This window comes from Pezoporus occidentalis, unplaced genomic scaffold (assembly GCF_034315485.1).
Source record: "Pezoporus occidentalis ecotype Australia unplaced genomic scaffold, CSIRO_AGI_Poc_V1 ctg305, whole genome shotgun sequence".
NCBI classification, from domain to species: Eukaryota; Metazoa; Chordata; class Aves; order Psittaciformes; family Psittacidae; genus Pezoporus; species Pezoporus occidentalis.
Genome location: NW_026914997.1, coordinates 85,945 through 106,855, shown reverse-complemented (window position 1 = coordinate 106,855; position 20,911 = coordinate 85,945). Strand labels below are relative to the sequence as shown.

The window sequence follows — 20,911 nt, the reverse complement described above, 5'->3', positions numbered from 1 at the left end:
GAAATGGCTGTACAAATAGTTACTAATGCACTGGCCCCAACAACTTAATTCGGTTTGCCATGTCATACTGTCTTCTGTCACTTTTTGCTCATAGAAGTAGCCACCTTTGAATAACAGTAACAACACATGTCGTCCCCCCCCCCCTTCTCTCTGTGTTATCATTCCATTCTCTTATATGAAACCATCATCAAGTCTACCAGTGCCATTCCTGACAAGTTTCTGGATCCTCTCTTTTCCTTCTCTGCTAATAGAGGTTTTTACAGTGTTGCTGCATAGTCTCCTCATTGCTTCTGGTTTTGCAATTCTCATCCAAGCAAATTTTCTTACCCAGATATTTCTAGTTGAATTGTAATCCCAATATTGTCTTATCTCTGTAGTAGACAGATCAAATGGGATTCACTGTCTTTTCTGGCAGGCCTTTCATGAAGAATATATTATTAATTTCCCCTTTCAGTCTCATGTTTTCTTGATAAAGCAACCTAATTTGACCACTCCAAAGTTTCAGCTTCTTAGACCTTTAGTCATTCTTGTGTGCTTTCTTCTGCTGCCTCCTGTTGTTCTGACCCAAACTGCTCATAAGTATCTTAGCAGCGAAGCTAAGTAGAGAGACAGTTGCTTCAGGTGTACATAGACATTTATGTACATGTCTGTCCTCTTTTTTAAGCAGGTAGCTGAATGTATACCACCTCATGACCCATTGTACCTGCTTGCTTTTATTTTTCTATAAAACTGATGCTTGTCCTGTCACTGGTGGTTTCTGCCTTTGTTTAGCACCTTGTGCTTATTTGCATGATTGTATTGTGCTCTGATCTGAGGCAATTTCTCAAAGTTGTCAAGGTAATTTGAGTTCTGCCTTCAAGCGTGCTTGCAGAGCTTCCCAGCATATGATCTTTCTGGGGAACTTGGCAGTCCCGGTGTTGGTTACAATGTTTAATGACTGTTCTCAATCAGTTTATTTTCTGGAACATATTCCTATGAAGGCCCTCAGTCAAATGAATGTTTTATCAGAGAATTGTTGATTTTTTGCGCTCAGTGTGTAGGCTGTCTTTTCCTGGTGTGAAATGTTATACAGAAGTGTTCCAAGGTATAAATTAAAGGTGTGAGACCTGTATTTCTCTATTTGGAAGAGATGGTAATCTTTTTTTCAAGCAGAGAATGACAGGGCCTTAAAGTATCTAATCCATATCTACCCATGGATGTTTGTAGGTAACTTTTAAACGGGAAGGTTACTGCTCTTTCTTTGTAGCAGTGGATTAGCAAAGCTTTGTCATATTTTTTGTGGAAAGCTTCAGTAGTAGTATTGTAGCAGCTGAAGAATATAAAACCTGTAATAAAAAAACCCCCACAACCCAAAACTGTTCTTCACTGGCAAAGGCTCTGACCACACCACTCAATTCTTGGAAGGAAGACGCAGGCACTGTGAGAATGAAGACCCTAGGCCCACTGTAGGAGAGGATCTGGTTCAAGACTGTCGTAAAGACCTGAACGTATACAAGTCCATGGGACCTGATGAAATCCATCCACAGGTCCTGAAGGAGCTGGTGAATGAAGTTGCTAAGCGACTGGCCATCATATTTGAAAAATCATGGCAGTCAGGTGAAGTTCCTGACGACTGGAAAAAGGGAAATATAACCCCCATTTCCAAGAAGGGGAAAATGGATGACCCGGGGAATTACTGACCAGTCAGTCTCACCTCTGTGCCTGGCAAAATCTTGGAGCAGATTCTCCTGGAAGGCATGCTAAGGCACATGAAAAACAACAAGGTGCTTGGTGACAGCCAGCAGGGCTTCACTAAGGGGAAATCCTGCCTGACCAATTTGGTGGCCTTCTATGATGGGGCTACAGAACTGATGGACAGGGGTAGAGCAGTTGATGTCATCTACCTGGACTTGTGCAAAGCGTTTGACACTGTCCCACACGACATCCTTGTCTCTAAATTGGAGAGACATCAATTTGATGGATGGACCACTCGGTGGATAAAGAACGAGTGGTGTCCCTCAGGGGTTGGTGTTGGGACCGGTCTTGTTCTCCATCTTTGTCGGTGACATGGACAGTGGGATTGATGCACCCTCAGCAAGTTTGCCAGTGACACCAAGCTGTGTGGCTCGGTTGATATGCTGGAGGGAAGGAATGCAATATTCGTAGCCATTTATTAGTGGTCACTACCCTTAATGTAATGACTTTAGCAGAGTTACCATTTCTGTAGCTGCTGATGGTTTAATACTATTTATGCCCTCTAGGATTTTTCCTGTCAAAGGTGGTTTAGATTGTTTTGCTTAATAATCAGTATGTGCTATGAGCATAGGAAAGTGCCAAGGAAATATAAAAACAGGGTATATGTTCTAATTTTAATAATATATTTAATGTCTTCACTAAATATATAGTGACTTAATCAGTATCAGCCTTTAAGCATAATTGTTCTAATAACTGTGGTTTCTTGGTTATGTGATGAAATCTACTTTTTATCTGCCTTGATACAAATTATTTTGGAGGAGGACTTTTCTCCTTAGTTTCTTTTTCTAATTTTCTTGGTTTGGGAATCAGCTGCAATGAAGCACCTAGTGTGTTTGTGTGTCTGTATATACTTCAGATTGGATTTTTTTGCCTTTGCTTGTAGGAAATAGTTTGAAGCATGATTACTGGATTGGAAGGTAAAAGTTTTCTAAGCACTGATGTATCTTTGTTTCATGTAATGAATTCCAAAGTAATACCTTGACTGCATTAGAAAACTACAGTAGGTTTAGTTTTCTTTTTTAATCCCATTTAATGATGGTTCTAGCTGAATGAGACCTCAGATGTCTCCCAAGGTCAGTCTCAGTGTCTACCCTTCCGTTCCTTCCTCTTTCACATGTTGATAATGTAGTTGTTTTTGCGTCATGAGTAAGAAGTCATGAACCACCTTGTTACCTAGTTTTACTTGATAGTCTGCAACAGACTCCTACTAGTGCCTCCTTTCTGGGCATAAGTACTATTATTCCAATTTACAGATGGGGAAACTCAGCCAGTGAGACTAAATGGCTTGACCAAGGTCATGCAGGAAGCCTCTGATGCAGCAGGGAATTGAACCTGGGTCTTTGGCTACTCTCTAGCAACTGATGGACCATCCTTCCTTTCAAAACTAGGTAAAATTTAAGACCATTTTAAGGGATATTTTTGAACTTGGATTTTTTGCCATCTTCTGCTTTTTGTAATGTATAAAAAAAATGTAAAGATTTTGTTTTTCATAGATGGCATCTACATTAGACCTTTGTACAAATTCTAATGCGATAAGCTGCAATACTTTTTCCTATTATAAAGCATGTTTAGAACCTGTGTATCACATGATGAAAAAGACCAATATGTCTATTTTACCTACATTATGGTCTTCCTGTTGTTGCTGCTTTTACAGTGGAACTGATGTTGGAAAACTCTAGAGGATATTCCATTTGAACCAGACCATAGTTCTCAATAGTGTGTTAAGGCCTGAATTTTAGCATAGTGGCTAAATAAGAATGTGTTTTCTGGAAAAAGCACTTTAGACTTTGTAGATCAGGTAAAGCAGCTCTGCTTTGTAGTATTGCTTTTTATTGGGAGAATTACAGGGCTGTTCTGTGTTGGGGAAAAAAAAAAGTGTTGTAGATTTAAACAAACCTAAAAGCCAAACATAAAAATCTTTTCTTGTTCATAAACAGATGTTGCTTAGAGAAAGTGTTTTTTCCCTGTAGGAGAACTTGGGAAATCTTTCAGGTACATTTTTGTCTAAGCAGCATCTTTTTCTTTTTTTTTTTTTTAATATGATACAGTCATATCTGCACTAATTCAATGTCTAGTTACTATCACCAGTACCACTGTTTAGAACCATTAGTATTAACAAAGCACCATTGCTGTTCTTATCAATGACTCATCTAAACTGATTGTGAGCAGAGTTAGGAGAGTCAGCAGAAGATACTGTTTGTAGATGTGACCATATGAATTGTGGGGCCATTGGTACATTTGAGAGGTAATATATTCTGCTGTAGCCAGGGTTTTAGCACATAGACGTTGCCCTTTTGACTCAGAACTGCGCAATTTCCAAATTAAGATGAAACACCCTCCACCCCCTGGAAATTCTCAGTCATAATGCAGCCACTTTCCTTAAGGCTTTGGGGTTTTCAGCAAAGGTAGACTGTTCCTGTTTACCACTTTAAATATCAGAAGACAATATGTCTAGTCACTCTCAAGCATGTCTAATCTGCCCATACTTTCCTTGCTTTAGGTATCTCTTTCACAACTCTCTTAGTTTTTTTCTCATAGAATTTAAGCATACTGGGCATCAGTTCACAAATATGCTGTAGTTATTTTCTGTAGTAATACAAATTAGTATATGCACAAAGATGTGGTGTGCTGTGCAAGTCAGCCTCTGCTTCTTGCGTGCCCAGTACACAAGGTGATTTTTATTGCACGTTCTGGAAACAGAAACTGAGAACATAGCTGTTATTAATGAGGGTTTCATGCTTTTTGTTGCTGTGTGATCTGTTGGAAACTACTGACAATACTGACAGTATCGTGTGGTGCTGCATGGATCTGGAGCAGCTGCCTTGCATATGTGTGTAAGAATAGTCTGTTGGGTATTGACTTAGAATTAGTAACACCTGTTGTAAAGGTTGGAAGTCAGAATTTTGCAGGACTCCATTGCTTCTGTTGATGATACCAAGATGGAACAAAACAGAATATTGAACGTAAAGTGTGTAAAACAAACTTGCCATGACTTCTCTGTTCTGCAGGGAGGGAGATGATCTTAGAATGGTAATGTAAGTCTTTTCTCTCCTTTTCCCTCAGTTCATGGGTCTGGGGTTTTAGAAAGGAAAACTGTGAAGTCTATTTTCTGAGTTACATGATGGAATAGAGTAGTTCAGTTGAAAGGGACCTACAACAGTCATCTAGTCCAACTGCCTGACCACTTTAGGGCTGTCCAAAAGTTAAACTAAATTGTTGAGGGCACTGTCCAAATGCCTTTTAAACATTGCCAGGACTTGTTTTGCCCTCTTGGTTGCCAGGGTACACTGCTGGCTTGTACTGAGCTTCTTGCCAACCAGCCCCCCAGGTGCCTTTCTGCAGGTTGCTCTCTGGCCACTCATCTCCTAATTTATACTTCTGTCCAGTGTTGCTCCATCCCTAGTGCAGAATCCAGCATTTGTTCTCATTATATTTCATGGTATTAATGATTGCGCAGTGCAGGATCCCTGTGCAAGGTCTCTTCTCACTTGAGAGAGTCAGCAGCACCTGCCAGTTTGATACCATCGGCAAACTTTCTAATGGTGCATTCAACTCCTGCATCCAGATCATTGATAAAAATCTTGACCAGCACTGGCCCTAGCACTGAGCCCTAAGGAACACTGCTGGTGACTGGTTGTCACCCACATGTAGCCCCATTCACTACAACCCTCTGAGCCTTGCCAATGAGACAGTTCTTCACGCAGCACACTGTGAACCTGCTTATCTTGCAGTTGGACAACTTGTCCAGAAGGATGCCATGAGGGACGAAACCTAAAGCATTATTAAAATCCAGAAAAACTGTATCCACCACCTTCCCTTCATACACTGGGGGGGTGGTCTGGTAGAAGGAGATGAAATTTGTTAAACAGGACTTTACCTTTGTGAACCCATGTTGATGGTGCCTGATGATTGCATTGTCCTTCAAGTGCCCTGTGTGATTTTCATAGCTTTTCCAGGTGGCTAGATAGCAGGTCTGTAGTTCCTGGCTCTGCCTTCATGCCTTTCTTGTATATTGGAATAATGCTGACCAGCTTCCAGTAAGTGAGGATCTCCCCAGACTCCCAAGAGTCTGGTGGGTGATTGAGAGAGGTCCTGCTGTAATGTCCCCTAGATGTAACATCCTAGATGTAACATCCCCTAGATTAGAGATGGCATTGCTACTGCTTTGTATATGATGGGTACACGGTATTTGTCAGAATATTTTGTGAGCCCCTTAAACCTGGAACACTCATCTTAAAATTCATCACTGGCCATTTCTTGTAGTATTTTTTAAATAGGAAGTAATTTGTTAAATTTGTATCTAAAAGTAGAACTCTTCCACTTCATCAATTTAGAATGATTCATGGAAATGTGAGATGTCTTATAGGTTAAAACTGGAAGAAGTTTTGTTATAGTCTTATTTCTTGTGTGTGTCAAGGTGAATTGACTTAAGTCTTGTCTGAAGGAGTAAACTAAAAAAAACCCTAATAGCTGTCCTTATTTATCTGGGATAGGTGGTAAGCTTCCCTTTGTTGCTTGCTTGAATTTGCCTCTCTTTAGCGATCCTTGCCAACTGGTTTAAGGGGACGTGCTAGTGAGAGGTCCTCTCTGTGTAGCAGCTTATAAAATCTCCCCTAATTTTCACCAAATTCTTCATTATGTTGCAAAAAAAGACATATATTCCAAAGTCAGCATTATTCTAATAATTCTTTTTGACAACCTTTTTTCATGTAACTGCACAGTAAGAGGATCATAACAAGATGATACTGATACTGATACACTGATACTGTACATATAAACAGCTCCATTTTGTTATTCATACCTGGTAGTCCTCCCTTTATGTCACGTGCTACTGCCAAGAAAGCTACAGGCCCACTGAAACAGAAAAAGTGTTCAGTCAAATTTCCACTGTATTGCTGAAGCTTGTTGAATGGAAGGGAGGATATCTTGAAAGGTCCATTCTTCTTTCTCTGTAGGGCAGTGTAAGCAGTAATTGAGTTCAAGAATTCATTGGGAGAGTTGCTTCATATTCTCTCCCTCTGCCCTTGGAGTTTGAGCTTTTGAGTCTGGTGTGTGAAAGAGGAGTGTATGAATGGTCTCTAATACCTCTTTTAATAGGAATTACTGGTAAAGCAAAGAGAGAGCTGGCTTTGGTTAGTGCCCTGTTATCCCTAGTGATCTTGTAATGATTCCAAAACTCTGATTTGACTCTCAGAGCTTAACGTGTTTCTTAACTGATCAGAAATTTCTTGCTGTTTACCTGACATATTTGATTACATTTGTGTAGTTCTGTAGGTGAAAGATTGGAATGCAACTGCTTTAATACTTACTAGCTCTAGTTGTCAGGATGTGGAATGAGATTTGTAGTCAGCATTCCTGGTCCTAGCATTCTTACCATGTAATTTCATAGGGCTTTAACATTTGTCCTTTGTGACAGAAAAAATGAGGATGATATCTCAGAGTAGTGATTTAGACTTGCAGTGTGAGTTGTATTGTCACGTTTGTAGATAAGGTAATGAAAAATCTAGTGAGTAGGTATTTCTGAATAACCTCATGTCATCCCAAATATTTGCATTTGGTTCAGTGAGTTTAATAGTGTACAAGGCAACATAAACTTTCCAGGCTGAAGCATTTAATTCTGTGAATGTCGGTTAACTATGCTGATACAGGTCCTGTGTTGAAATAAGAGTATCTAAATTCTCTACGGTACCCCAATGTGAAAAGGCTTGCATTGAGGCATCAGCTGTATTTTGGGATGAACAGTTTTCACATATTTAATTTTGTAGGGGAAAATGCGGCATGTTTGGGATAAATAATTTTTCATAGGTCAGTAATTACTGTGAATTTGATTCCTGTTTCTTTTTTCATGATTGGTAGTTATGTAGATGGGATGCTCTCAGTATTACCATTACAATACTTATACTGGTTCCTCTGACTAAAGCTGCTGTCTCCTCATCCATAAGGATTGTAGGTTCTATTTGGTGTCTGAAAAGAGCTGAAATGCCTTCTAATATTTATTTATTTATTTTTATTTTTTGATCAGATCTTTGTGGAATTTGATGGCTGTAACTGGAAGCAACATGCCTGGGTGAAAGTCCATGCTGAAGAAGTTATAGTGCTGTTGCTGGAAGGATCATTGGTTTGGGCTCCTCGAAATGATCCAGTTATGCTTCAGGGGACTCGTGTCTCACTGGCACAGTGGCCTGCACTAGTGAGTATTTGGCCAAAACCTCTCATATCTTCACTCTACTGTGAAACACACGGTTGGATATTGTGCAGAGCACCAGTTTGGAGATAGCAAAAATTGCTTGGGGATTGATTTTTTTTTTTATTTTTTTTTTTAAATGGTAAATAGAGCAGTTGACTGAGAATTATAGTGTCTTCAGAAAGGCATATGTGAGGCAGCATGCTTCCAGTTCCTGCCCCAGGAGTTGAAAGCTGTTACCTCACAGAAATGAGATACTGTTTACCAGTGGGTCTCTGAAGAAATGTGCTACGTATCTGAAAATACTGTTTTTTTCCCTATTTTAGGCTTTTCTGAATTGTGAGATATTTTCACAATCCAGAAAAAAAAAAAAAAGTGTTTTGATTTCTATGGTCTCTCCAGAGCTCTGTATGGTAAAGGTTGCTGCGTAATTCTAACAGGCATTCCTTCAAGGCATTTTTAGGAGGTGAATAGACTGTGGGCTTTGTCTGACCCAGAAGTTTGCCACTCCTCATCTAAACTGAAAAAGATTATTGAAGTGTTATTGTCAGCATTAACTAACTTAATATGCAAAATTTTCTCCTGGTTCTTGAGGTGGTTATCCATGTTGTTGCTTACATGGCAGTTGTAAGTCATGATGCTTGAGAACGAAACCAGTCTGTTTTAGCTGGCATATCTGAGTACACCCATTCTGGAGACATCCTGGTGAGTGGTGTGTAGTGAAGGGCATTTCTTATCTGAGGACACCCATTCTGGAAACATCCTGGTGAGTGGTGTGTAGTGAAGGGCATTTCTTACATCCTTCTTTTTTCTCATAGTATCTTCTGAAGAGGAAATATTAGATGTGAGAATCCTACCTTTGTTTTCATGCTGTCTTATTTTTATTATTTTGCCCTTTTGCTTCTTTTCTTCTGCAGTCCTTGGACTGCTTAGGATCTGACTCTACTTTTTAATACTACACTTTGTGCATGGACACATTAAAATGTTTTTTCTAGTCAAGGACTTTGTGGCTTGGTGGAATTTGAATTTAATGTTTTAAATGGACACTTGGGCTCAAAGCAACAAGCTCAGCCCTGCATCTTTCTCTGAAGGTTTCTTTATTGCATTTGTCATAAGGCAGAAGAAAACCAAGTCTTTACAGCAGAGAATCTGTACACAGTGCTTGTTCCATAGGTGGAGTTTCCTTTCGGTGTATTTACAACTTGTTTCTGAGATGGAAGTCCAGTTTAATTTTACCTGGGGAAACTGTGTTTATACAGGATCAGTTTATTTCAGATGATTCCCAAGTATCTGTATCTGAGTGACCAGCAGGTTGAAGGAGGTGATCCTGCCCCTCTACTCTGCTCTTATGAGACCTCACCTGGAGCATGGTGTGCAATTCTGGTGTCCTCAACATAAAAAGGACATGGAACTGTTGGAACAAGTCCAGAGAAGGGCCATGAGGATGATGAGGGGACTGGAGCACCTCCCGTATGAAGACAGGCTGAGAAAGTTGGGGCTGCTCAGCCTGGAGAAGAGAAGGCTGCGTGGAGACCTCATGGCAGCCTTCCAGTATCTGAAGGGGGGCTATAGGGATGCTGGGGAGGGACTCTTCATTAGGGACTGTAGTGACAGGACAAGGGGTAACGGGTTAAAACTGAAACAGGGGAAGTTTAGGTTGGATTTAAGGAAGAAATTTTTTCCTGTTAGGGTGGTGAGGCACTGGAATGGGTTGCCCAGGGAGGTTGTGAATGCTCCATCCCTGGCAGTGTTCAAGACCAGTTTGGACGAGGCCTTGGGTGATACGATTTAGCGTAAGGTGTCCCTGCCCATTGCAGGGGGGTTGGAACTAGATGATCTTAAGGTCCTTTCCAACCCTAACAATTCTATGATTCTATGATTTGGGGGTGTTAACCATAGTCCACACATTAATTGTGTGATGAGTTGTGTCAGAACCTGTTAGAAGACTGTTAGAACCAAATATGGGTCCACTATGATCCCAGAATATTTCCACTGTAACTCAAGCTAGATCTGTGGACTTGCTGAAGAAATGTTTCTATCCCCTGTGCTCTGGATAGCCCTGTGAGCACTCAAGCTTCTCAAGAGTTCACTAGGTACTAGAGGCCTACCCACATAACTGCATGGGGGTATAGACTGGGGTTAGCCAGAGGACCAGAGCAGGTATGTATAGACAACTCTGGGAAGCCAACTCCTTAGCATTACAAAGTTTGGGGTGTGGACTCAAGTGTGGTGGTGGTTTTGCATGGGTTTTTATGGTAGACTGGAGTGTGGTGGTGGTGATTTTGCATGGGTTTTATGGTAGTGTGGTTTTGTTGTGGTGGTGGTGGTTGGTTGGTTGGATTTTGTTCTTTTGAGATCTGTCACGAATGTATGTTCATCCTTACTTCTCTCTTGCTTGTAGTCCTGTTCACTTTTATTTAGGAAATAATTGCATAAACTGAGAAAATACATTCGTGCTGTTATGTACCGGAGAATGGAGTGTGAACAAACTTGATGAGAGCTGTTAAGGGGAAAATGTTGTGACTACTTGTGTGTTAAAATCAGTTAAGTGTGAGTGTGAGACAGATAACACTTTTCAGAGACCCCGGTGGTTGACAACTTTCTCTTCCATCACCAAGTTACGTTATAAGTTTATCACTATGATTTGACTAGCTGTTTTGTGATTTGTCCTGCAGCTTGAATACCATTAGTACACCTGTTAGGAACTTTAGATTTGCACAAAGCATGAGCCAAAACAAAAGCTCCCCTTTAATAGTATGCCTGTAAATTACTTACACCTGACTTCTGTACAGGAATAAAACCGCTCCTTTCAGGGGGTTGTACACCAAAAATGTAGGGTAGTTTGAACCATTATCCAAAGCTTGTTAGGTTTTTTATTTTGGGGGGTTTGGGGCGGTTTGGGGTTTTCTAACCTGAGCATCAGAAGGTACCTCTGAAAAAAACAATACCATGGAAGGTATTTTCAGTTACGCTTTAATTTCTAATGAAGAAGTGGAGCCAATTTTATATAATTCCTTCTTGTGATGTGCCACATTTGCAAGAAAAGTCAGATAAGTGGTGCAAGTTGAGAAATGAAACTTACTCCTTGTCATACTTAAATAGCATGTGAAAATAGCTATTGTTGACCTGCATGTGTGCTTAGTCATTTTTATAACCTTTGATTTTTGTTGTCCATCACAGACCTTCACTCCTCTAGTAGATAAGCTGGGCTTAGGCTCTGTGGTGCCAGTAGAGTTTCTTCTGGACAGACATTTACGTTTCCTATCTGATGCCAGTGGATTACGGTTGTTTCAGGTATTTGAACTGTATTCAGTTAAAGTGCAAATTTAACTTTGCTGTGCTTGTCAGATAAACTTATTTTTTTCCCCTGCTTTTCCAGATGTTTATACTAACCTCCATCTGCATTTGAAAAGTTCTAGTTCCTCTCTGTATTGGTCAGTGGGAGAGCTAGCTGTCAAGCGCAGTGTAACTGATAATTGCAATGAAAGTTTTGCAACAGCTTTTGCATAGCTAGTGCTTTTTTTCCTCCAAGCATGTTCAGCTGTGCTTTCCTTAGTTTTCCTTTTTTGTTTGTCACTTTCTGAGAGCTGTCCATTAAAAACTAATGAGTCTGCTGCCTTAAAAGACTATACTTTTATGTTAAAACCGTTTGTTCTTGGCAGATGGGAACAGAGAGCCAAAATCGGATTCTGCAGGAGCAGTCTTCACTAAGAGAATCTGTCAATGCATTGATCAGTGACCAGAAGCTTCAGGAGATATTTAGTAGAGGTGAGACTGTGTTTTTCTATCTCAGAGCTACTTTGTTGTGGAACGGTTAGGCCATGCTGGAATTTGTGAAGGAGAATTAGTAATAGAACTTGTTACTGCTTGATTTGGAAGGTCAATTTTCCATATTGTTTTGAAAGTTCTTTACAAAGAAACATTATTTTGTGACAGATACAGGTGCTCAGTATAGATTTAATAACTTAACTGTTGTCCGGATTTTGTATTGGGTTTAAGCCTGATTGTAGCTTTTTTCAGATTGGGGTCTTCAAGTGCTAAAATGATTTTCTATCCAGAGTTTGCGTTCATGGGGCCAGGTGGCCACCCTAGAGATAGGTCACTGTATTACACTGGGAGGACGATGTAATCCTTAATGGGGATTTAGTGCCTTTTGGTTAAATGTTTGCTGATGAAAATACTATGAGGTCAGTACTTCTTACATGAGTAAGGAGCTTCAGAATTTTCCAGTTTGGAGCCTTCTTCTGAAGTGCCTGGTTCTAGTTGCATCAGATACAGGCTTTTTGATTGTGTGGATTTTGATGACCTAATGTCAGTAAAGGTGTTTTTGTCTGGACTTAGGGTAGGAGGAAAGGTCTGCATGCTGATGTGGAGAGTGACGGCAGGGTCAGAGGAAGCCTTTCTGTATATAATCTGTTACCTGTGTCAGAGAACAAAGACTGGTTGGTGTATAGACATTGGGTATTTGTGCAATTATATTAAATTTTTCAAAGTTACAAATGATGTGTTTCTGTTCTGAACTGCATGCAGTTTATACTGGGATTTCATGCATATGAACTGAGTTGGAATGTTGTGACTGTCCACTGGATTGATGTTTCATAATTACTGACTTGTAGTTTAGAAAGCAAAGGGGTTAGTTAGCAGGGAGCCCGTGTCTGCTTTGCTTTTGTCAAAGGAGTGAGTTTATTTTGCTGCTTTTTTGTTGCCTTTTTTTTTTTTTTAACTTGTAAACTGTATTTTGTCTTTAGCTTTGAGTGTTCACTGATACTTTACAATAGAATGCTTGGCTTTTGCAGGATTTGCAGCAGAAGCCCTAGTGTTTTAATTTCTTTCCACCTGAAAGATGACTTTTCAAGCTCTAATTGTGTGTACAGAACTTTTTTTTTGATTGTATGACTTCTAACTAAATGACACAAAACTTGTCTGGAAAATTCACTTAGAGTCCTTCTTTTTTCCAGGTCCTTACAGTGTCCAAGGCCAAAGAGTTAAGGTTTATCAACCAGAGGATGAAAATAGCTGGCTCTGTGGTGTTGTGAGCCATCAAGACCCAATAACTCGTCTTATGGAGGTGTCTTTGACTGAGGTAAAAACATGAAGCAGTGCTTTGGTGTTTCTGAAATACCAGACTTCAGTAGCTCAAGCAGAATGACAGCGTCACAAAACTTACACTTTGGCTCTTTGTTATTTGTTTTAAAATATGAGTAATTATCCATGTTGCTACTCACAGAATTATTTTTCTTCTGTTATGGTGACTTTCCACAATAAATGATGATGCACAGCCCACTGCTATACAAGAAGATGCAAGAATTTCTTTAGAAATGAGCACTATATGAAAAAATATCAAAAGTGGCTTTCTGTATGGGAGAGAGTGCTGATGTACAGAGCTGCCTTCTGGCTCTGTTATGCTGTGGTCTTCTTGTGCCTTCTCTCAGTTTCTGTCTGGTAGGCTGTACAAGTGGTTTGAAACAAGTTTAGCATAGAAGGTGAAATCTTAGTCTAAATAAAAGTGATTGGTGTATTTTAGCTTAAGCTGTTTACTTTTGTCCTATTCCTATCAGTAAACCTAGTAAGAAAATCTGTACAGTGCTAGAGTTAACTGGTTTGTATTGTGTGCTGTGTGGTGTGACAGGTAGTTCAGTCCTACCAGCAGCCTGCTCCCAATGGCTCCTTTTTTCAGGAGCATCTAGGAAGAAGTCTGTGGTGCTGTGTGTAAATTACTATAGCAGTAACACTCTTCTCAGTTTTTTTTTTTTTGGGTCCCATGCCTATGCCACCTACCCTCATAGCCTTTGCCTTGTGCAGTAAAATATATGTGCAGAATGAGTGCACTGAACATGTCCAGTAAGTCCTATGTATACGTGCAGTACTCCTGCACTCTTGGATCTATTGCTGTTGCACAGGAAAAAGGTTTACCATGTACCATAAACGAGTGCAGTGCTTTGGAGAGGCACTGAAATTGTGGAGGATGTGATTTCAGCAGATACGTGCCAGGAAGCACCCAACTTAATGCGCGTATACCCTGAAATAAAAAGGTAACCTCCAAATGCAATTGCTTAGATAAGGTATTCATTGCTCCTTTTGGGGAGAAGCTGATAAAGATAACTATCATAAATTGATGTGCTTCCAGTAGCCTTTTCTACATCTATCAGTGTATGTGCAGGAGGCTAGAACAATACTAAATCAGACTTAAGAAGAGGTGTGTTTAATGCAATGAATGCATTAGAGATGCTCAGTAGAACAAATTTACAAGGAAAAAGTAGTAGGGATGAAGTCTGAAAGATGTTTAAATAGGGAAGGAGCAAAAGGATAGAAGATAAACTGGAAGCCTGTATTATTACTAAGGAAGTGTGACAGAAATAAAAGACAAATGCTGCAAAGTAGCCCTGTGTTTAAGGTCTCTTGTGTTGATACTATATATTCTGAATTAAAAACTAACCTCCTCTTTTTTTTTCCTACTACCTTCTCAATATCAATCTGCATGAAAATTAAGAGTGGTGAAGTTAAGTCAGTGGATCCTCGACTGATTCATGTGGTGATGGATAATACTTCTCCAAGTGAGGTATGGCAGCAGTTCAGGTCTTGTATTTACAGTGTGAAACTTCATAAAAATTTAGATAGAAAACATGGAAGAAACTGAAAACTGATGCTGTGTTCACTGTGGGCTTTTGATAATGCCATTGGCAAAGGAGAATTTTAATGACCACTCTGAGGTTCTTTAAAGGTTTCCTCAAACAGTCTTTTTGTTCAGGCCTGTTTTACTAATTTCAACCATGGATCCTGGGGGGGGCAGTGGTTGTTTTAATAATCATGGCTCCATTTTAAGAGGAAGTGCTCTGATAAAAGGTGTATCTATGCTCTCTGCCTTTTTCTAATGGGATCACTCTGCTTCTTCACAGGCTGTTTTTTAAAATTACCATCTGGCTTCTCTGAAGCAGGCTTGTGTGCTTGTGACAAGCATTTCATTGCTTCAGTTGAGAGGTTCCATGATGATCTTTGAATCTCTGTTTTTAACCTAGGCTAAGGGGCAAGCTATCTCCTGTAGTTAAATATTGTAGGTTTTTGGTAGTGGACAGAAGGTGTGCACTTCAGAAGAACTATGGGGATTGCACTTGTAGAAAAAATTACGTGCAGATAGCTTTCATGTGTTAGCAAGAACTGTGTTGGAGGATGGCCATGTTGCATGTTTCCCAAAATCTGCCATGATGTGGTACATGCTACAGCAAAGCAGCTCAGCTACAAATCTCATTGTGAAGATCCTCTTTTAGTACAAAAAAGACAAGACTGCATTTATGCTTGTGTTCTATGATCACATGGTATCTTTCCTTAGATGTCTCAATTTGTGATTAAGTGTTCCTAAGCTTAAGAGCAGTGTAATGTATTCTAATGGAAAAATGTTCTTTGAGTAGGTATCCTTATTGTTCTGTTTAGCGATTGCATGATGTTGTCTATTATAGGGAGGGGGCCTAAAAGCAGCTAAATCATCTAAAGGGAAAAAGAAGAAAGAAAGTCTGGAGGGAAAGGATGGACGGAGGAGGAAAAATGCCTCAGATTCTGGGTGTGATCCTGCAACAAAGAAGCTAAAGGAGAGGGGTGAGGTGGATAGCAATGGTAGTGATGGAGGTGAGGCAAGCAGAGGTCCTTGGAAAGGAGGCTCCAGTAGCGAAACAGGACTGGATCCAAGGGCCAAGCAGTTGCCTTCATTCATTCCGCAGATTAATCGCAATATTCGCTTTGCCACTTACACCAAAGAGAATGGCCGAACACTAGTAGTCCAGGATGAGCCAGTTGGTGGTGACACACCATTGCCCTTCACTCCATTTTCCTCTGTGGCTGGACAAGCTTTGCTAGCTGGATCTGGATGTAAAGAGGCAGGAAAATCACTGGAACAAGTTGGCCAAGGCACGGTGACTTCTGCAACTGCAGTTACTACAGCTGCTTTGACGCCAACAACTGTGAGAATCTCTGATACCAGTTTGCCACCTGTTACTGGGCAGGAGAAACTGAAAACAGGCCGATCACAAGCCCAGGGAGAGGTGAGTAGCTCATGATCCATCATATTCAAGAAAGACATATATATCTGCAACAGGTGTTCTGCAGCACATTCCTGTTACAAAATGTGTCCGTGGAATTGAGAAAACTACTTTTCTCTGGTGAATCCCTTCCCTCCCAAAGGAAACTTGTTACCTGATGTAAGAAAGAGCTCAAAATTAACATTTTTGATGGCGTTGTAAGAGACAACTTTTTAGCACTCTTATTCAACGTTAATATGAGAAATGCAGCCTTAAAGTCACTTTAATCACTGTTGTGTCATGTGGAAAATAACCTACACCTGCATAGTATCTCTTGCCTTCATAAAAATAAATATGGATGAGAACGTTCACCAAGTTGAATGTTTAAGTTACTTTAACAAAACAAAAGAGCACCTCAAAACCAGAAAAACAATGTGACTACATTTAGAGGACCTTTTACAGGTGTCTAACTTGTCTGTTGCAGCTATGATATCTCTGTAGTAGAAAATGTGCCGGTCTCATCGTATACTATCTTTGGAAACAAAGAAATAGTTAAAACATTTGAGATTGGTACCATTAGAATAAATGTTAATAAAGAACTCAGTCTGGAAGCAGCTTGAAGACTTTTTAGTTACGTGTTTGTATTTAGGGGAAGAAGTGAGAAAGTAGAAGGGAAACACTGTTAAAAACAAACTAGAAGACTTTTTAAGTAACCAAATGAAGCCTTCATCAAAACAAAAGAAAACCAAAACCTCACCTCAGTAAGTATAGCAAAAGTGAAGTAACCTGTAGTCTACTGTATAAAAAAAGTTAAGAAAAATGGGAGGTATATTAGGGAGTCCAAGGTGGTTGCCACAGGGTCGAATGGATTTCATTCTTGTCTTTTGTATTAGCTAATGGAATGGGGGGAAAGCTGAGATGTTTACTTTGGGATAAGGATTCCTAGATGGTAAGGTGTAACAGAGAAACGGAATTGTAGAATACTGGAGTGTTACCTAATGACATTGTTATACTGTAGCCTGCTCTCCTCCATCCCACCACCCCCTGCGAAAAGAAAAATAAAAGGAGGGAAACAAGTTCAGACTTAGGAGCAACTACAAATGGTGCAGGTAAACAGTCAAAATTGTATCTGTCATCAGTGGTAATAAGGGAGAACTTGAGTTGTACTGAGAAATTTTGGTACTGCATCTTCCCTCCCTCTCCACAACCCCAAATCATTTGGTTTACATCATTATTAAATAATCTGGCTTCAGAATTTGCAGGCAGATCACTAATCCATTTCCAACTGTATTTTCCTCTAGGGAACCTGACATAAATCAGTAAGAGTGTTGTAGATAGTTCACGCGTGTTGCTGCTTTAGACTGTCCACTTCATCTTGGTGGTTTTGTCCTCGAAATCACTTCATAAGCTTACACTTTTAAAAACTGTTAGAACTCAGTTTGTGAAAATCTCTTTGATTCTAAAAAGAGATACCTGAAATTCGAATATCTGGAAGAACTGTCATGGGGGACATGAATAGGTTATTCAAGTTGTTACAGCTGGAGGTTGATACCAAGGAACAAGCTAAACATTAGTTTGTGGTGTAGTAGGTGTGCAGTAACCCTAATTACCAGTAGGATGTGTTGCACAGAGGCTGTGGTTGTATTTAACGTGGCCTTGGAATAGTGTATTAATCATGAAAAGGTTTCTACATGGAAACTCAAAGAAAAGGGATAGAACCAATGACTTAGTTGCAGAATATAATCAGTTACAGTAGGACTGGGAGGATTGGAAAATCTGAGTAAGTATAAATTGAGAAGAGAGCAAGTAAATATTCCATATCACAGTTATGAGTCTACTAAAAATCTGACAACTTTCCAGTATTTGAAGGTCATAAAAATTAAGCTTGTTGTGCCTAACCTCTACTGAGTAATCCCTGGAAGGCAACACGTCATAGGCGTCTATCTACCTGTTGGTAAATGCAGCTTGCTGTGACCAGAAACAGTTTGTTCACTAACTGCTTCTTTGTGGAATTAACTTCACAAACTAATTATTTCAGGGGTGCTGGTTAAGTAGGAGAAGCTTATCAGGATGATTTTAGGTGAGAGTAAAAGATGAGTTTCAGTTAAAAACAGTCTCAATTTTTAATTGAAGTTTCAGTTAAAGTTTCGATTAAAATTCCCTGCTTGCTAATTTGAATGAAAACACTCAGTAGTTTAAATAACTTTTCTGTGAATTAGTTGACCTTGTCTTGTGTTTCACTTTCATTCTAAAGCATGGTAAGACATTAAGTGTTCATTTTCTCTGTATGCCTTAGATATGTAGTGGACACTGTTAGCTCATTATTTTCAATAGCTTGTGGGTAGGAACAGTTAGGCTAGCAGAATCCTTAAAGAAGTTTCTTCACTGTAAATAATTCTGCTAGAAGTTTCTGTTCCAAGTGGATAAGCAAAATGCTAATTGTACAGGTAGATGAACCAAAGTATTGCTGAATCAAGCAAGAATCGTTTAAGAGGCTAATGCTTATTTTGTTTCAGAATTCCCAGAATTCACTTCTGGCTTCTGGATTTGGAATCTCGCTCCCAAGTGCTTCTCAGTCCTTGATTTTTGGGGGTGGAAGGAGCCAATCAAATGGAGTGGTGACTACGGAAAGCAAGCCTTCTGGATTTCCTTTTGGCTCTAGTACTGGACAAGAGGCTCAGAAAGATTCTGATCTATCCAAGAACTTGTTTTTTCAGTGCATGTCCCAAAATCTACCTTCCAGTAACTACTTTACGGTCATTTCGGAGAGCTTGACTGAAGATGCCTCTAGTCGGGACTCATTCAAGCAGTGTACAGAGAGTGTGGGTGCTGGCATCTGTAAAGGCAAAAGTCTTTCAGTGGACACGAAACCAGGAGCCCAGTCTGGTGGTTCTGTGGAGCGGAAGCTGCCTGTGGAGTCTATGCCTACGCTTACTCCAGCCTTTTCACGAAGTGTGTTGAATACTCGTCCCCCAGATAGTCACGAAAACCTATTTTTGCAGCCCCCAAAGCTATCAAGAGAGGAACCCTCAAACCCTTTCCTGGCATTTGCTGAGAAAGCAGAACTTAGTCCTTTCAGTGGCTTTGCATCTTCATCTCAGACAGGGGTTTCTATTCCCTCTACACCTGTGGGTCACAAGGCCACTTCTGGCTGGCTGGAATCACTCACCTCTGCAGACTCCTCCCTATCTAAGAAGAAGACCTTGTTTATAACAACTGACTCTTCAAAGATGATCTCCAGTACTCCCGGTTCAACAGTTGCTGCTGGTGTTCAGAGCCCTTCCACTATAGGGAATGGCTGTTCCAGCTCACCAACCAGTAACTTGACACAGCCTATTGAGATGCCCACACTTTCTTCCAGCCCAACAGAAGAAAAACCAGCTGTTGGGCCTGGCCAGCAGGACAATCCTCTTCTGAAAACCTTTTCTAATGTGTTTGGCAGACACCCACCTGGCTTTTTCTCTTTGCAGGCAGAATTTCCACAGGAGAGCAAAGCCCCTTTTGAAGCTGTGAAAAGGTTCTCTCTAGATGAGCGAAGCTTGACGTCCAAACAGGACTCAGACTCCAGTACCAATAGTGATCTGTCAGATCTGAGTGATTCTGAAGACCAGCTGCAGGCCAAGGCTTGTATGAAGGGAATCCCTGACCACTTGATGGCAAAGCTAGGCCCCAATGCAGAGCGCAATGCTGAATTGCTGCTGGGGAAAGGAAAAGGGAAGCAAGCCCCAAAGGGCCGTCCCCGCACAGCTCCCCTAAAAGGTGATGACTTGAATTCAGGGTGTCTTGAAGCACAAGGAGGTGGGATGCTGGGATATCTCCTGTGTGATGAACTATGTGAACTATCCACAAGTATAAACCTCATTTATGCTCAGTAGGCAGCACACAGGATGTTTACAAGGCTAAAGCTTAAGGCTTCTTTAATGTGAATGAACATGTTCACTTCGAGAAATGTTTAAGCATTTGTCAGGACAAAAGAACAGTATGCTGCAGACTTGAACAGTCTTACTGGTTTTGCATGCATATGATCATACAGGTTTCTGAAAATACGTTTATTTGGGCCAGTATCCTTTTGCTGTTGCAGTTATCTAATGAATTTTTACTTCTACTTTGCCTCAACCAGTTGGTCAGTCTGTGCTGAAAGATATGAGCAAGGTGAGAAAGCTGAAACAGTCAGGTGAGCCTTTTCTTCAGGATGGCTCTTGCATCAATGTGGCTCCGCACCTGCACAAGTGCCGGGAGTGCCGTCTGGAGCGGTACCGCAAATTCAAGGAGCAAGAGCAAGACGACTCAACTGTGGCATGTCGCTTCTTCCATTTTCGGAGGTGCTCAAATCTTTCCTTCCTTCAAATGTAGTCTGTGTGCAGGCTTGGACTGTGCCCAAGCACAAAGTAAATATGTTTTACTTATTTAATATGCTTGGGTACAATAATGAAGATTTTGAATGTCTTGCAGTTCCCTGTATCACCTGCCTGTAATTCCCTCACTGGGGTGGTAAGAGTTGCTGTTGGGAGATACAGGTATATGGTACTGAGCCTCCAGGTCCACCCTCAGGAAATTGAATTTGCTTTATTGGGTAGAATTTACTGCTGGGTAGCAGTTTGTGTGGAACAACTGTTGTCTCCCTCTTTCATAGAGAGTTTAGAACAAAGATAGAATTTTACAAGTTCACAGGTAACGAAACATTCTAGTATGAGGCTAATGTTTGACTAGGTTCTGTTGAGAACAGAACTGATTTTTAGGGGTAGAGTACCGCCTGTATTTTTTCTGTCTTCTGTACCTGTCTTACAGTTCTTTAACCTCTCATGCTTTTCTTCATCTTTCTTAACTGCCTATTCTAGCAAGTGCTAGGTGTCTTTTTCCGAAAAGGTGTTTGTTCACTTTCTGACATGTAAAGAGTGAAGTAAATTTTTTAGTGTGTGCCACCCATGCAGTAAGGATTATAGCTGCTTTTCTTCCCAAACTTGTTAAAAATTAATCTAGCTTT

At 40.4% G+C, this 20,911-nt stretch overlaps 1 protein-coding gene across 6 annotated transcripts in view; it reads left to right on the top strand.

The window, feature by feature from the left end:
• The window catches only part of KDM3B (lysine demethylase 3B), a 56,624-nt gene that overhangs the window by 6,776 nt on the left and 28,937 nt on the right, over positions 1-20,911 (top strand). For 4 of the 6 annotated variants that reach the window (XR_009966467.1, XM_062627730.1, XM_062627734.1 and 1 more), the window contains exons 2-9: positions 7,757-7,924; positions 11,099-11,212; positions 11,581-11,686; positions 12,877-13,001; positions 14,409-14,477; positions 15,373-15,951; positions 18,444-19,776; positions 20,048-20,249. Coding sequence is in view for 5 of the 6 variants with exons in the window: in XM_062627730.1 (XP_062483714.1) it covers positions 7,757-7,924; positions 11,099-11,212; positions 11,581-11,686; positions 12,877-13,001; positions 14,409-14,477; positions 15,373-15,951; positions 18,444-19,776; positions 20,048-20,249 (2,696 nt within the window). In the remaining variant the exon portion in view is untranslated. Of the gene's footprint in view, positions 1-2,987; positions 3,123-7,756; positions 7,925-11,098; positions 11,213-11,580; positions 11,687-12,876; positions 13,002-14,408; positions 14,478-15,372; positions 15,952-18,443; positions 19,777-20,047; positions 20,250-20,911 lie in introns of all 6 variants that reach the window. The other 2 variants (XM_062627733.1, XM_062627731.1) reach the window with 2 other exon arrangements.